This window comes from Ambystoma mexicanum, chromosome 2p (genome assembly GCF_040938575.1).
Source record: "Ambystoma mexicanum isolate Mex_15411 chromosome 2p, UKY_AmexF1_1, whole genome shotgun sequence".
Taxonomy (NCBI): domain Eukaryota; kingdom Metazoa; phylum Chordata; class Amphibia; order Caudata; family Ambystomatidae; genus Ambystoma; species Ambystoma mexicanum.
The window spans coordinates 898,352,845-898,368,626 of NC_090923.1; the positions used below are offsets into that span (position 1 = coordinate 898,352,845).

Consider the following 15,782-nt stretch of genomic DNA (forward strand, 5'->3'; position numbering starts at 1 on the left):
GTCAAAATATGATTATATAAACCTATGGCAGATTTTTAAAGGACACAGATAATTTTCACTTCACTTAATCAAACATTTGTTCTTCCCAAGACCCTGATGTAATCCTGGGCACTTCGTGTTGATTCAGCCTGCAATAAAACAATTAACGTCTTTCAAAGTTAATGACTGGGCCCTGGGCTCCTTATCTCCTTCGAGCAGAGGGGTACAACTTCACCACCTGACTAATGTGACATTCTATGGTGCATGTCAATTGTCCTCAGCTCAGGGCTTCACTGCAATATTCGATTTAATTTGGACTATTATTAAGAGTTCATATCCTTTAGTAGCAGTTTATGATGACTCAGTGGTCATCTGTTCACCCCAATAAACCTTAGTCCCAGATATAAGCTCTGCCCTGTTTCTGGCTCTACAGAAGATTTAAAGAGAGATTGCCCATCTGTGTCTGCTACATGTAGGGGGAATGTCACTGCTTGGTGTTTGAATCTGAGGTGGGGGAAGGCCTCTTTGGTTTTAACCACATTTTTTAAAGTCAGCTTTGATGAACAGAAATTAGTGCTTTAAATGTCACAATTTCTTTCTTTATACGTCAGTTCTACATCCATATCTTACAGCACACAATCTTCTTTTTTCTCCTGCACCATGCCATCAATGTTCATCTTTTCGTCCTGATGTATATTCACATAATCTGCAATGTAGATATGTGTTCGTTGTTCTATTGTTCTGAGCTGCAAACTGCACACATTTCTATGGTAGCTCTCTGTGTTAGCAAAGCTGCACTATGGACCTCGGCCACATGCATTGGACCGTAGGCCTCCAGATTTGGGCTTTGCCATTCAAACACAGGGCACTTTTAATGTAATGTTTCCTTTTTCTGAAACCAACATTGAGTTACTTGATGGTTCAGAATTACATGCTGGCCTTGTCTCTGCCAATAATGTGTTTTCATATTTCTGCACCATTTGGGCTTAACTCAGCCAGTGGCAGTTAATTTGTATCTTGGGGCCGAATTTACCCCACAATGGTAGTACTAATCATCATTTAACCATATGTTTAATTAAAATCTGGGGGATGACAGGCAGTCGTTCAGCTTACTAGGAGCACAAGTAGAAACTATTGATTTTAGTCCACGTTCCAAGCTGCCAGTGGCCGTCTCCCCTGGCTTTTTGAAATTTGTCCTTGCACTGATTCCCCTGACCTCCCTATCTCCTACCCTCCTCCTTATCTTGTCAGGAGACGTCCTCTCCTGATCACCTTTCACCTTGCCCCTGGCTCTGCTCCACCAACCCCCACCTATATACTTCCACTGTACAAATGCAGACTGCTGCTGCATGGTGCTTCATGTTCCAGGTTCTTGTCATCCATTTTTTCAAACACCAAGTCATCTACTAGTTGTGCAGTAGCCACGGTCCATGTTCTCCATTCTTAAAAAATGTCTTTTGGCACCCACAGGGTTGGTCCCCAGGATGGCAATAGCAATTATCAATGGTTCCATGGGCTGTACTGTGCAACATCCTGGGGACCCTACAAAAGGCCCTTTCTCCGTTCAGGTCTATTAGCTTGGGTGCCGGGACTTTACCCCCTGGTACAGACGACGGAATGTGTGATTATTACTTAAATGTTTTCTTCGTGTTCCTGCATATCTACTGGATTTATAAAATTTATTTCATTGTGTTTGGAACTAAGGAGTACTATCCTTATACGGCCTAAGAGAATTATACCCTTGGGATACGTGTTTCAGATTTTGGAGTACCATTATTGAAATTAAGAATTAGAATCTTGAGTGGAAAAAGAACGCCACGTCAACGCACAAGATACATGATTGCCCCTGAGGAATGTCCAGTTATTATATAACATTCAGGACAGAAACTTATATAAGTCGGGCTATGATGGGTACAGTGTTGAGAAACAACAATTAATTTGGCTCTGTGCCTTCTCTGGTTCTAATTATTGTTTCCTGGTTTTTTAACACAAACTTTTTATGCGTTTTGTATATTGTATTGTAACATGTGCATATGCTTTTTATGTGTTTTAGGTTTTTGTGTCAGGATTTTGTGGCTTTGAGCATTGAATAATAAAATATGTTATGTAAAACAGTCTTAGGACATTCACCCGATATAATAATTGTTTGGTATATATGGTGATGTCTAGGTACATACTGTGTCTGTAGGGAGAGACGCGAATGTTGGTTATGGATTAACACCCTTCCTTTGTTTGATATTGAATACAATTTATTTCAAGCATATTTTGCTTTTTTCCGCCCTCCAAATGCCTCCTCACAATTTCGTGTGTTTTGAATTCTGGCATTAAGTTACGGAGCACCCTCAGGGGACATCTGGCTAATGCCAACACGCTTCTATGTCTGATCTCAACTGCCATAATCAATGTTTTTTGTAAATTATTTTTTACCCATCTTTTATATGTAAAGTGTTTTGGAAAATATATATGAAGAAATAAATAAGCTATGGTAGCACACTTTTCCTAATATTCTACCAACATATGGATGTCACTCCTTAGTACCTAATGCATCGAAATTTCACCCACTGTGCCAAAAACTCCCTCAATGTCTCATTCGCACATTACCAATATCCCAGTAGAACCTGGCCTTTTAACCATGGTATGACATTTATATTATATTAAATGAACTGGGATCCTTTAAAAAAAGTCGTGAGAAGACGGAACCTTTATAACTCTGGGAATTTGTTTTTATAACATTGTGGATGAGTATTTTGATGTAATAATGATTGCATGAAGTGCAGATTTTATTTTTTATATTTGTTCATTAAATGTTGTGGTAAAGTTTTAATAAACTGGAAACACAAAAAAATACCTATTTCCCTTTGTAGAGAGCTTAAACTTCGAAGCGCAACCAATGCGTCTGGAGTGCCAGTGATGCCATTGTGTATATATGTCACGAGTATCAATTTTGTCATGTATCTTGATTTAATATCTACCCTTTTCTCACAATAACTGGAATTTCACTCACCTGTACCCAATGTCCCACCAGCCTCGAGTGTCCATGTGAAAATTCTGGATGCCTCTTAGTGCCTTGCCGCTTTCCAGTGGTGTAAAACATCTGCTCCCTGCAGAATGATGGATGACCAAGTAAGTCACTGGCATGTTTAGGGCCGTCTGGGATGTCGGAGCACGTGCCCCCCACTCATGACGAGGAATGATCTCAAGTGAAACTAAAACAAAAGGAAGGAGGTCAGCTGGGAGGGAGACCTCCAGCAACAAAGAGAACTCAAACCATAATCGTCAACTAGAGACATAACAGTGAAGATTCACTCACAGGCTTCTTAAGTCACTTCCAATAACACAAGCATTGAGTCTCTGCCTTTGGTAACTCATCCAGGGCCACTGTGATATCCCGTAGGTCATCACAGACCACAGTTAGGGGTCTCTGTCATCTACACCCATTCACCTCCTGTAGCCTATCAAGACAGAAGCCAGAGATCTCCTATGGCTTGTCAGAAGCAGCCACTGGTCTCGCATGACCAATTGGAAACAGAGCCAGGGCCGATGTGTGACCATTAAATACTGTCACTAGTGACCTTCCATGACCAGTCAATCATCAACGTCAGTTACCTTTTGTGATAAATCCAGTACCGGGGACCTGCACCCTGGGGATACATCTAAGACTGCGCAAATAACAAACACTACATGATGTATCCACCTCCACAGCTAGTGCATACACTATCTCATGGCGTGCCACGGCATTTGAGCCCCTCAATCTCTTTCAGGATAATAATCATGGGTCAGAGATCATCCAATATCACTGCAAATGATCCCGTCACGCAGTCAATGCGTCAGCGCAGTGAGTATTCACGGTAAAACAGCAAGAAATACAGCAAGTGAAAGCATGTGGCATATGTATCATCGCTGTCATTGCCTACCTGTGACCAGAGAATATGTGCAATCGTGTTCTCTTGTTACCCAGAAAGAGAAAGCTTAAGCGCCCTCCTGCGATAAATTGGACAAGGTCCCCCAGTCTCTGTCCTGGGCTAGTGTGTAGAGCTGACCCATGTTCCAGTCTCGCAGACCAGTAATCAAAGAAGACTTCCCAGGGTTCTTGCGCAAGACCTCTGCCTCACTGAAGCAGTAAACAAAGTGAAAATGCTGGTGTGATCCCCAGACTTTAAATGTGTCTCAAGCACTCAGGCTGTCTCCTTGGCACCCCCTCACCTCCTTGGATATGTTCATTGTTCATTATTGGATGCTATACCAACTCTCTTCCCCAAAATGTTCCATTTTCCTAACTCCACTTGATACTGTTTGTCATACAGCAAACCTTAGTCTAGTAATGTCCTGTGTCAATGACAGGTAAAACCTTCTGACTTATGTGGTTCCTGCTTTGTCCTATTCTAATGCCAATCCCTGGATTCAAACCTGTGTTGCTATGCGTTGTCTTGCTTCCAAGGCACACACGTTGCCCCTGAGCTATCCTCCTGGCTCTTTAACAGAAGGAAGCAGCTGCAGCTTCAGGCAGACAGATTGGACATGGCAGGTGCCTGGTACAGGCTTCATCAGGGGTCCCTTTCCTCATCTCCAAAGGTAACCAATACCTGCAGAGAGTACATAAAGGTATATGGGACACTAAGAACAGTGCTTATCTAGCACCCTACCTGAATCAGAGGCCAGTAACAGCATTTACTTTTTGGCCGCTAATTGAGGGGTAAGGGGACCACTCTACTTTAGACAAGTTTCAACAATTTTGAGGTTGGACTTGGTGTCAGGAGGCTAACAGAAGTTCTGGTAAGGCTATCAATTCTTCTCCAGCATGGGGTCTGGCATAGATTCACATCCTCTAAACCAATCAATGTCCTCTGGGTCATACTACACCCCTCCTATTGCAGTCCTCTCTCTAAGTTCCACCCCTTGTGGCCGTCTTCAGATTTTTGCCACACGCTTCAGTGTTGATAGTCCTCAATTTGCTCTCTGGGCGAATTTTGTATTTTTGCGAATTTTCCCCGAAAATAATTACAATTTTGACAGATTTTTCACTTTATTGTGTTCGACGAAGGACAGAGGCCAGCAGCGGGACTCTGCTACCATTGAAGATCGTCATCTACCGTGGGATAGTCAAAGTTACGAGAAGGCTCTGCCTGGGGCCTACTGTGCGCCTTTTGCAGCATGGCTGCAGAGAAGAAGTAAGGCCGAAGCCTCTTCAAGCTCTGCATGAAGTGTGGTTTAATAAATGGCTTTGTGGGGATCAGCACCATAAGCACTTATAATGCCTGCATCCAGACTACGATGAAGAGGGATGCAAGGTGTGCCATGGTTTCTCCAAGAAAACCAAAAAAGACCAATACAGCAGTTGCTGGTGTGGCTCAAGTTGAGCAAGGCCCCTGACGCAGCCTCGGGGCAGGGTCAAGCCTCACCCAGGACTGGTCAGTCCGAGGAGCGTTCTCCCTCTGGGAGGAGGTCAAGATCCTTTGAGGATGCCCCGCTTGCAGCGGTCTAAGAGAAGGCCAAGCTCTGCGACGTTAGCTCCGCTGGGTTAGTTGCTGATGCGGGTCCCAATTCAGACAAAAAGCATTTGCTGTCACTGTCGTCCTCCACGGTGAGCCTGCCAATGAAAGGAGCATCTTCTAAGAGAAAGTCACTAACCTCGCCAAACTGTGTGTGTCCGCGGATAATCCGACGAGGACAACGGCACCATGCATGAAGGTGGCCACAGGTGCTTCTTCGTCTAAGTCAACAGCGTCCATTGCGGCTCTGAAAGAGAGCGGGTTTAGAAAAGAAGTGGTGGCCACTCCACGGGTGTCCTTGCCCCCAAGGTGAGATGCGGCTGCAGAAACAGTGGCAAAGGAACCGGGGGCAAGGAAAGACCAGGTGGCTGCTCCATCCCAGCCACCTCCTGAAAGGGAGAGGCAAACGGTCACACGTGTGGAGCCCCCAGGTATGTGGACCGACAGGCTACTGAGGATAGACCAGAGCAGATCTACTCAAGTACCAGCAAAGACAATTATCCGCACAACGGGTGCTGCTCAGATCACGAAGGGGGAGGGCCTGAAGGAGGACCTCAGGCCCATGTGCAGAAGAGGAGATGCATTAGCCCAGATCCCAATCCACTGCCTCTGTTTACCCCTAGACCTAGGGACCTGTCTCTGGACATTCTATCAACCCTACACACACACTGGTTACTGAAATCCAGCAAAGGATGCCTCCATCAGGTCCTGCACTTCCAAAACCTTGGAAGGTAATGTAAGGAAGGCATGGTATCAAACAGTAAGACAAACACAAGTGATCACAGTTCAAGGCTATTTATTGAACTTAAATTGGGTTTGAAAAATGCCTATCTAATCCTAAATCTAAAGATGGGAGGGAGCTATGGCCATCAAAAAATAATAACGCTGTCCTAGTCAAGTCTGTCACAATACAAGGGCCTGTACTAATAAACCTTCTTAGGATTTCACATGTACAACTCAGGTGATTTTCTGTTCACCCCGGGCCCCCTCTGCCGGTACCACAGCGGCTGCTGCTTCTCCCAGTCTTGATTATTGATGCAGGAGGGCCTTGGGTATCTCTGACACACAATGCAGGATTCTTCAGCCTGGATTCCTGGTCTTACGCTTTCTATTCTCAAGGGTTCTGGAAAGTAACAGTTCCTTGTCAAAAAGGTCAAGGGAATTTACCTCCTTTCGATCCCCTTCTGTTTTACCGTCTTTCTTGTTTTGTTCAGCTGCTGTCTCGAAACTGCTGTTTGCTTGTGTGCTCTCGTGCTCCGCATTTTATCCATGTGGGTAAGATTAATGGAAGTCAGGTGTGTGTGATGGTCTGTAATTGCCTGACCTCACCAGAAGTATTGGGACACGTCAGGTATACTGCTCGGGTGTTTGTCTGTTTTCGCTCATAGCGGGCTGTCCGTGTGAAAGTGTTAATGTTGTAAAAGGGGCAGGGGGCTGGAGTTCCTAAATATCCTACCTGGTAGGATGGGGTAAAGGTGTTATAGTGAAGGGAATACCGCATCTGACCTTCCGGTGTCCCGCTCCCACTCCCGCACTGGTCCACCCCCAGGAACTGGATCCAAAAGCGATGGCTGTGTTCTGGCCACCTGGATGATAGATCCCCAGGGACTAGTGGGTGAGACACCTTCTGGTTTCTCACATGCCCTTCCCCTATGCGATGTAGCCACACCTGTTTCACAGAAAAACCATGAAAGGAAATCAGTGTTCCCCTGGTCTTTACCTTTTTGGTGCTCCACAGTGAAACAGTAGGGTTGCAGGGTGGGAACCATCCATTACTCGAGGGGTAGAGTCCTTTTGTTGGCTTATCCACACTAATGGAGAATGATCTGTGACGAGTGTGAACTTCCTTCCTAGGAGATAGTATCTTAGATGGGCGATGGCCCATTGGATGGCAAGGGCCTCTAATTCTAACATGGATTCATTTTTTTCATGTGGGGAAGTGTTTTCGACTTGTGAATACGATAGGGTGTTCTGATCCATTGCAAACTTGTGACAAAACTCTGCAAGAGAGACTTCAGTCTATAACACAAACTCTATTACCTTTAGGATCAGGTTCTGGCACAGGGTAAGCTGTTGTAACATACATCGTCCTCGTCAGTCCAATGAATATTCTGGGGTTCGTTTTGTTTGTTTGTTTGTTTTATCCGTATTTATATAGCGCACAACAGCCCGAGGACATCGTGGCACTTGTTACAGTATAATGCTTAGTTACAGAGTCATGAATCATGCATTTGTTACATAGTGAGCAGTTTGAGCAGGGATACAATATATATACAAGGTTACAATATAGTTATGTTACATTTGTGTTTATATTACAATATACATGACAGGAATAGAGGAAGAAGTCGCAGTGCTAGTTGAGGAAAGTGGTCTTGAGGTTGTTGCGGAAGACAGAGATGGAAGTTTCAGCTCTAAGGGTGGCAGGGAGTGAGTTCCAAAGTTTCGGTGCAATATATGAGAAGCATAGACCTCCAGCTGTGGCTCTCTTGATGCGTGGTATGTGTAGCTGGTTGGTCTACTGAGTTCTGGTGGGGCGAGTGGAAGTGGTTCTTGATATTGCTTCAGATAAGTATGTGGGAGCAGTGTTGTTGATGCATCTGTGTGTGATGGTAAGGATTTTCAGAGTAATGCAGTCTTTGACCTGTAGCCACCGTGCTTCAAGTCTGGCATGGGATATATGGTCTCTTCTTGGGATGCTCATAGCGGCTCTTAGGGCATTGTTTTGTGTGGTTTGCAGTCTATGAATGTTCTTGGCTGAGGTGCCAGCTAAGAGAGCGTTGCAATAATCGAGTTTAGCACCTATAGTTGCTCTAGCTATGGCCAGACGGTTGGGAGCGGATATGTAGGGTTTAATGGCATTGATGAGTTTGGTGCTGAGAGCTGATGCAGAGGCTATGGCGCTGACTTGTCTGTTCATCGATAGATTTGCGCCAATGTGAACACCTAGAGTCTTGACGGAGGATGATACTGAGATGGTCGAGTTGTCTATGTTGAAGTTGGCGTATTGGGGGCTTAGCTTCGTTATTGTGTTTTTCTGCCCAAGGATGAGAATTTCAGTCTTCTCCCCATTAAAACAAAGGCCATTGATTGCCACCTTGGATAGTACCACAGATGTTGTGAAGGGCCGTGGCGTCTTGGTGATAGAGTCCAGATAGAGGTATAAGTACTTGAGTATTGTCTGAATAGTTGGTATATGCAACACCCATGGAGTCAAGTAGGTCGAAGAGGGGTTTAGTGAAGAGGTTATAGAGGGTGGGGGCAAATTCTCTAATTTGTCTATCAACCTAGCTGTTCTGTCCATGAAATTAGGGATAAACCTAAGGTTATAACTGATTAATCCTAAGTATGCTCTGAGATCTCTCTTGATCTTAGGCATGGGGGAATCTAGGATGGCTTTAACTTTTTCCCGTTGAGGCTGGACACTGCCATTGCCTACACAGAAGCTGGGTTATTTCACGGCTGATTGAGCCAGCTTAAATTTGGATGGAGTGGCAGCTAAGTCGGCTTCGCTGAGGGCTCTCATAATAGTAAAGAGATGGAAAAGGTGGTCTTCCCAAGTTTTACTATAAATTAACTAATGTAAGCCCCACAGAAATCGAAGTAGGGCTGCAATATCCTGTCCATAAGCTGTTGGAAAGTGGCAGGGGCCCGTGTGTGCCAAAAGGGAAGACTTTGAACTGGAATAGTCCCAGGGGTGTCGAGAAATGTGTCTTTTCCTTATCAGGTCCATGTACTTGGACCTGACAGCACCCCTTGGTTATGGCTAGGATTGATAGGAAGGTTGCATTTCCGAGTTTATCAACAACAAGAAGACTTAAAAGACATTCGCCGAAGTATTCTGCGAGAAACCAGGGAGAGTTTATCATTCAATCCATCGATGCGCGGCATAGGATAGGCATTGAAGTCGGAGATGGCATATACCTGTTCAAAGTCTACGCAAAACCTCCAGGAATGATCAGGTTTTGTGACCAACACAATAGGGGAGGACCATGGCCTTGAAGAGGGTTCGATAATATTTTCCGTTAGCATTTTGGTCACTTCCTCAACCACTATCTGTCTACGGGCTTCCGGGAGTCTATATGAAATGAAATGATATTTTATTTATATCACACTCATACACATGTGTTTGGTTTGAAATGGACCACTTTTCCCTTTGGGGTACTGATATAATGATAAGTGCCATGCACTCTCCCTGGTTTCTCGCAGAATACATCGGGAAATGTCTTTTAAGTCTTCTTGTTGTTGACTCGATAGCTCTTTGGGAATGAATTCAAAATGATCTTTTTCCTCTGGTACCAAACAAGACAGTATTGAGGCAGTGGGTGCGGAAAAACATTATTTTCACTATTTTAAGAGATTTATGTGGTAGAGGTGAGTCTTATATTTCCTGCCAGTTTGGGCTATTCTATAGCTACAGATCCCTGTTTACTCTAGTACTTCATATAGCCCATGCCACTTTGATATACGTTTATTTTCAGAGGTAGCTAAGGGGACTATTACCTTTTGTCCTACTGAAAATGATCCCAAGTTTACCTTCTTGTCGTAGGTGGACTTTTTTTAAATATATTTTTATTTTTATATATAAACCAAACAACAATACAACAGAACATAAATAAACACATTTAACAACAAAAGCACTGCAATCCCCATCCCTCCCCCCTATGAGCCTGTATGGTGTCCGCCATCGGTATCCGCTGTGAACGGAGGGGCGTCATCGCTCTCAGATTCAATTGGAGCCGACCCCGTTCCAAACAGTTCGGCTATCATCAATTTCCACGCCGCGAGGGAGCACATTTCCTCCTCCTCCCCTGCAATACTGGTATCCCGCCACACCGCCGTCTCGGCCTCCGCCCATTTTTGGAGATCCCTCCACCAGACCTCCACTCGTGGCTTATGACACTCCTTCCATTCCATGGCAATCCTACGTTTAGCAAGCACATAAGCCAAATCTTTCAATTTCTCAACATGTCTGAGTTTACGCGCTCTGGGATATCCCCCCAGCAAGCAGGCCCAGGCTGAATCCACTTTGAGCGTGATACCCTTCCCTGCCAGCTTCTGCGCCACTTCACCCCAGTAGCTTGCAATTACTGGGCACGCCCAGAACATGTGTATCATGTCTGCATTCTCCTCGTCACACTTGGGGCACGCCTGGCGTCCGACGTCCCGAAATTTGGATATTCTCAAGGGGGTCATGTATGCCCTATGCGTTATATAAAGCTGTATTTGCTTAAACCTGGCATTCCTCGATACTTTTTTATGATACCCCAAGGCACGCTCTCACAACCCATCTGCCATCGGGGCCCCCATCTCCGTTTCCCATTCCAGTCTCAAGTGCACTAAATCACTCCCAACCTTTGTCATCAGCATCTCATACAACCTAGAGATCTCATGCCCGCCCTCGGATGTGTCGTATAGTATCTCCACTGTGGCGTCCTGTTCATCGGCCAAGGTAGTTTCAGGCCACCTACTCCGGATCTCCTGCACTATCCTGTGATATGTTACATATTGACCCCTGTGCAATCCCGACACTGCCTCTAGTTCTTCGAACTCCATGATGGTCCCATCCTGCCAAATATCTCCCATGGTGACCAACCCCACTCACTCCCAGTATGTCCGGATGATTGCTCTGAGCTGCCCGTCTCCCTTCGCCAGTGCGACCAATGGTAACTGCGGCACACACGGCAAAGGGTTACCCATCATCCGGCAGGCCCGTCTCCACATGTTCCGTCCCAAAGCTAGCATTCTAGGCCGTTCCCTCATGCATGCATTAGTCACCCAGATCACCTCTCGCAGATAAAAAGGGGAACAATCCCTCCCAAACAGCCTGTGTTCAGGGGTCTTGTCGTCAGAGAGCCACCTGGACACATATTGCAGCTGCGCTGCCACATAATAGGCCTCAAAGTTCGGCAATTTAACTCCACCCTTCTCGTAGAAGTTCTGCAGCTTCCACAGTGCGACTCTGTTACGCGTGCCGTGCCACAGGAATTCCCTGCAAACACTATGTAGCCTCACAAAAAATTTCTTAGGGATCATGTAAGGGATGTTGTTAAAATAATGCAAAAGCCTGGGTAGTACCACCATTTTAAGCATAGCTCCCCGGCCCATCATCGCTAATGGCAATCTTTCCCAGAACCGCATGCATTTCTCGATCTTCCCCACAGCAAGTTCAGTGTTGTGCTTGTGTTCTTCCTCAGTCGTGTGATACACGTCTATTCCCAAGTATCGGAAGGAGCTCGTCGCCCACGGGATCTGCAACACTGGCAACCTCTCCACCGGAGTCCCCACATAGCCCCCCAGCAGAAATAGAGTGGATTTCTGGGGGTTTACTGCTATACCGGACAACCAGGCATACCTCCCCATCACCTCTAAGACATACTGTAAATTTTCTTCTGGATACCTCAGGTATAGCAGCATATCATCTGCATACAGGGATATAAGGTGGCACTCTCCTCCTACATCGATGCCGACCGGGTCATATTGCTGCCGGAGGTAAATTGCCAAGGGTTCTAGGGCCAGGATGTACAACATTGGGGACCAGGGACACCCCTGTCTAGTGCCTCTGCCCAACTGCCATCTCTCTGATACCACTGCACCCGTGCGGACCCTGGCCAGTGGCGCACTGTATAGCATCTCAGCCCACCTAACGTAACCTGGTCCCATCCCATACCATCTCAGAGCCGCCAGCAGCCACGGCCACCGAACAGAGTCGAACGCTTTAACCGCGTCCAATGCCACTATCGCCATTTCGCCGTCATCACTACATCCCCATTCGACCACCCTGTGGAGGCGTCTGTGGTTGTGAGTAATGTTCCTGTTTGGGACATAGCCCGTCTGGTCAGGGTGGATCAACTTGCTGATCACTCTCCGCATCCTAGCAGCCAAGGACAGCTGTCAGGATCTTGCTGTCCTGGTTCAGCATCGACAAGGGCCTGTAGGAGCCACAACCGTGTCCCGGTTTATTTGGCTTGGGGAGCGGTATTATAATCGCCTCCCTGAGTGACTCCGGCAGCCGTCCCACCTCGTACGCTTCGTTGAGCATTTCCAGCATGGGCGGGAGCACTTCTTCCGCATATACTTTATAAAATTCACTGGGGAACCCATCCGCCCCTGGGGCCTTGCTAGTGGGTAACTGCCGCACAATCTCCTTCAACTCTTCCAGGGTGATCGGAGCATCCAGCTCCTCTCGCTCCTCGTCACTGACCCTGGGCAAGCCTACGTCTTCCAGCACTTCGTCTATCTCCTCCTGGCTGCCCCCCTCACAATCTTCGTATAAGACCTTATAGTATTCCACGAATGCCCTGTTTACGCCTTCTTGGGTGTCCACCTCCTCACCCTTTTCATTGATTACCAATCTGATCGGGGATCGTGGGGTCTCGCTCTTGTACAGCCAAGCTAGGAGTCGGCCCGTTTTGTCTCCCCCCGCATGCAGTCTCTCAATATACTTTCTATAGTTCAGATTACAGTGCCTGTCCCAATGTTCCGCACACTTCTGTTGCAATTTGGAGACCGCCTCCGCATCTATCCCACCACCTTCCAGCTCCTCCTCCAGCTCAGTCTCAGCTCTATGCAGATACGCCAGGACTCCCCCCATCAATCCCTTAGACTTCGCAATGGCGATCCCCCGCATTACGACCTTAAAGGACTCCCATAAGGTGCCAGCCGACTTAACGCTACCTGTGTTCACCTCAAAATAAGCAGTTATCTCCTCCCTCATATCCTCTCTGAAGGCAGGGTCCTTGAGCGCCTCCGCCCTGAGGCGCCATGTTGGTATACGCGCTCGTGGGGAATACAGCTGCCATCGCATGACCAGGGGCGAGTGGTCAGAAAGGACTCTCGCTCTATAGTCTATATGGTCGCACTCCGCAACTATGTCCGGCGTGGCGAAAAAGTAATCAAGCCTCGTGTGCAGTAGATGCGGGGCAGAATAATGCGAGTATTGCCTCCTGCCCGGGTGTTTCGCTCTCCACACATCTACCAGGCCAAAATCCGCCAGCAGCGTCTGCAATACTTTGGCCGCCGGACTGGGCTTAGCCATCTTGTCATCCGACCTATCCTCCCTGGGATTCAATACACAATTGAAATCGCCACCCCATATCACCGTACCCCCCATCCCGACACTGAGCTTAGTGCACAGCGTCCTAAAGTATGTCGCCATGTCCTGGTTAGGCGCATATGTGTTTACAATGCACACTACTTTGTTCTCTACCAACCCCCTCACCATAACCAACCTCCCATCCGCCTCCACAACCTCCTCAATTAGCTTAAATGGGACATGTGGCGCCACCCACACCAGCACTCCTCTGGCATAGGCGGAGTACGTTGATCCTACCACTGTCCCCTTCCACTTCCTCCCTACCAGCTCCAGTTTCTCTCGCTTTAGATGCGTCTCCTGTAACAGGGCTACGTCTATCTTTTGCCTCTTAAGATACAACATGACTTTATTTCGCTTCAGATAACTGTTAAGCCCTCTAACGTTCCACGTTAATATCCTGAGGTCTCCCATGGCCTATCAGTAGTTTCCTCCCCCCATCCGAGGCAATCCCTCCCCACTTTGCGGACACCCAATCCCGATTTCACTCCCAGGCTCATGCAAAAACTAAAACACCCCAAACCCCTAACCCAAACAACTGCCCAGCTCCATCCCTGGATCTCAGGCATCCCTGTGTTCGGTCCTCTCTGGGAAACCCAAATAGAGAACCCGACAGGGTGTCACCCCACTAACAGTGACTAAACTAAACACAAAAAAGGGGTGTAAAGAGCGGCCTCTGGAGGCTCCTCTCCCTCGCAACCATGTCCGTGCTCACGGACCATGTTTCATAACCACTGACGCGCACATGTTCTCCAGCGAGTTCAATGACTATATTCAAGTCCCAATGTTCGTAACCCGACCGGGCCCACAGCGTTACTTATCTCGTCTTTTTTTCGCCAGCCGTCTGAACATCTGGCTCCTGGGGGCAGTTTTGCGCATCCAGCCACTCCATGGCATCCTCCGGAGTGTCAAAGAACAACAGCTTGCTCTGAAAGAAAACCTTCAGTTTGGCCGGATAGAGCAACATGTATTTAAACCCCGCTTCCCGCAATCTCCTCTTTACCGATCCAAAGTTCATACGACTGCGCTGTACCTGCAGGGTATAATCGGGATAGGCAGTTATGTTCGCCGCTCCTCGTTGTATTGTGCCTCCCTTGCGGAAGTGTTCAAGGATCCTTTCCCGGTCCTGATAATTAAGGATCTTGGCGATCACCGGCCTGGGCGGGTTTCCCGGCGGTGGCTTCCTAGTTAAGGCCCTGTGCGCTCTCTCCACCGCAAAACCCTGCGACAGGGTGCCTCCTGTGATCTCCTGCAGTAGCATGTTCTCGATAAATTCCGTGGGATTATGGCCCTCAGTTCCCTCCGGCAGGCCCACGATACGGATGTTGTTCCTCCGGGCGCGTCCTTCTGCCTCCTCCGCCCTACTCTCTAAATTGCCCACACGTTGCACCAGGGCATGGAGTTCATGCTTATGCACAGCGCAGTCCGCCGCGGTAGGACCCATTTCTTTTTCCAAAGTCTCCGTGCGCTCTGCCAGAGCACGCACGTCCTGCCTTAGGAGGTTCACGTCCTCCTGCACCGCCCCAACCTGGAATTCCATTGCGGTCTTCAGTTCAGCCACAGCGAGCTGGAGCTTAGTCTCCCAGGTCGCTTTCAGGTCCGCGATCACAGCGAGGACCTCCTGGTTCGCACCCCCGGCGGCCATTTCCTTGGCCTGAGTTTTATCTTTGCTTCTGGCTCTGTCTGGGCCGGGAGGCGTCTTAGCGTATTCGTCGAGCGTGGGCTGTTTGTTCTTCTCTCTCAGGAGCTTATTAGACATGTCTCCCGTCCTTCTATCCCCGCTCGGATCTGGGGCAGGGTGTCACAGTGCGCTCTTCGGGTGTCCCCTCGCTATCGCCACATCTCCGACACAAAGTTCCTTTGTCCTCCGGCTCCCCCGGCCATCTTGTCTACTAGCTAGGCCAGGTCGCGTCTCACCCTTTGAAGCGCACTTTAGGCCATGAAGAGTCAGGGGCACAGTTTCAGGTCACACTGCACGCTCCCCTGCTATCCGCACGTCCGGTTACAAAGTACCTTCGGCCAGGCCCTGCTCCCTTCCCAGGTCCACGCCGTCGGCCTCGCGGGCCCGGGTGCCCTTAATGACCACGATGCACCCGAGTCATGCTCCTTCACTACCACGACGCTCCAGTGCGATCGTCAGGCGCCCAGATCAATCACTCCTTTGTTTCTTCGTTAAGCGGCGGCCATTTTCTCGTTCATCGCACTCTCGCCTCCAAGTCTTCTCT

General features: G+C 47.8%; 1 protein-coding gene across 3 annotated transcripts in view; it reads right to left on the bottom strand.

Moving 5' to 3' along the window:
• Nucleotides 1–15,782, bottom strand: part of LOC138566881 (peptidoglycan recognition protein 1-like) — a 67,414-nt gene that overhangs the window by 33,995 nt on the left and 17,637 nt on the right. For 2 of the 3 annotated variants that reach the window (XM_069644600.1, XM_069644602.1), the window contains exon 2: nt 2,984–3,185. The exons of the other annotated variant lie outside the window; for it this stretch is intronic. In XM_069644600.1, the coding sequence (XP_069500701.1) occupies nt 2,984–3,185 (202 nt within the window). The remainder of the gene's footprint in view (nt 1–2,983; nt 3,186–15,782) is intronic. 3 annotated transcript variants of the gene reach the window in all.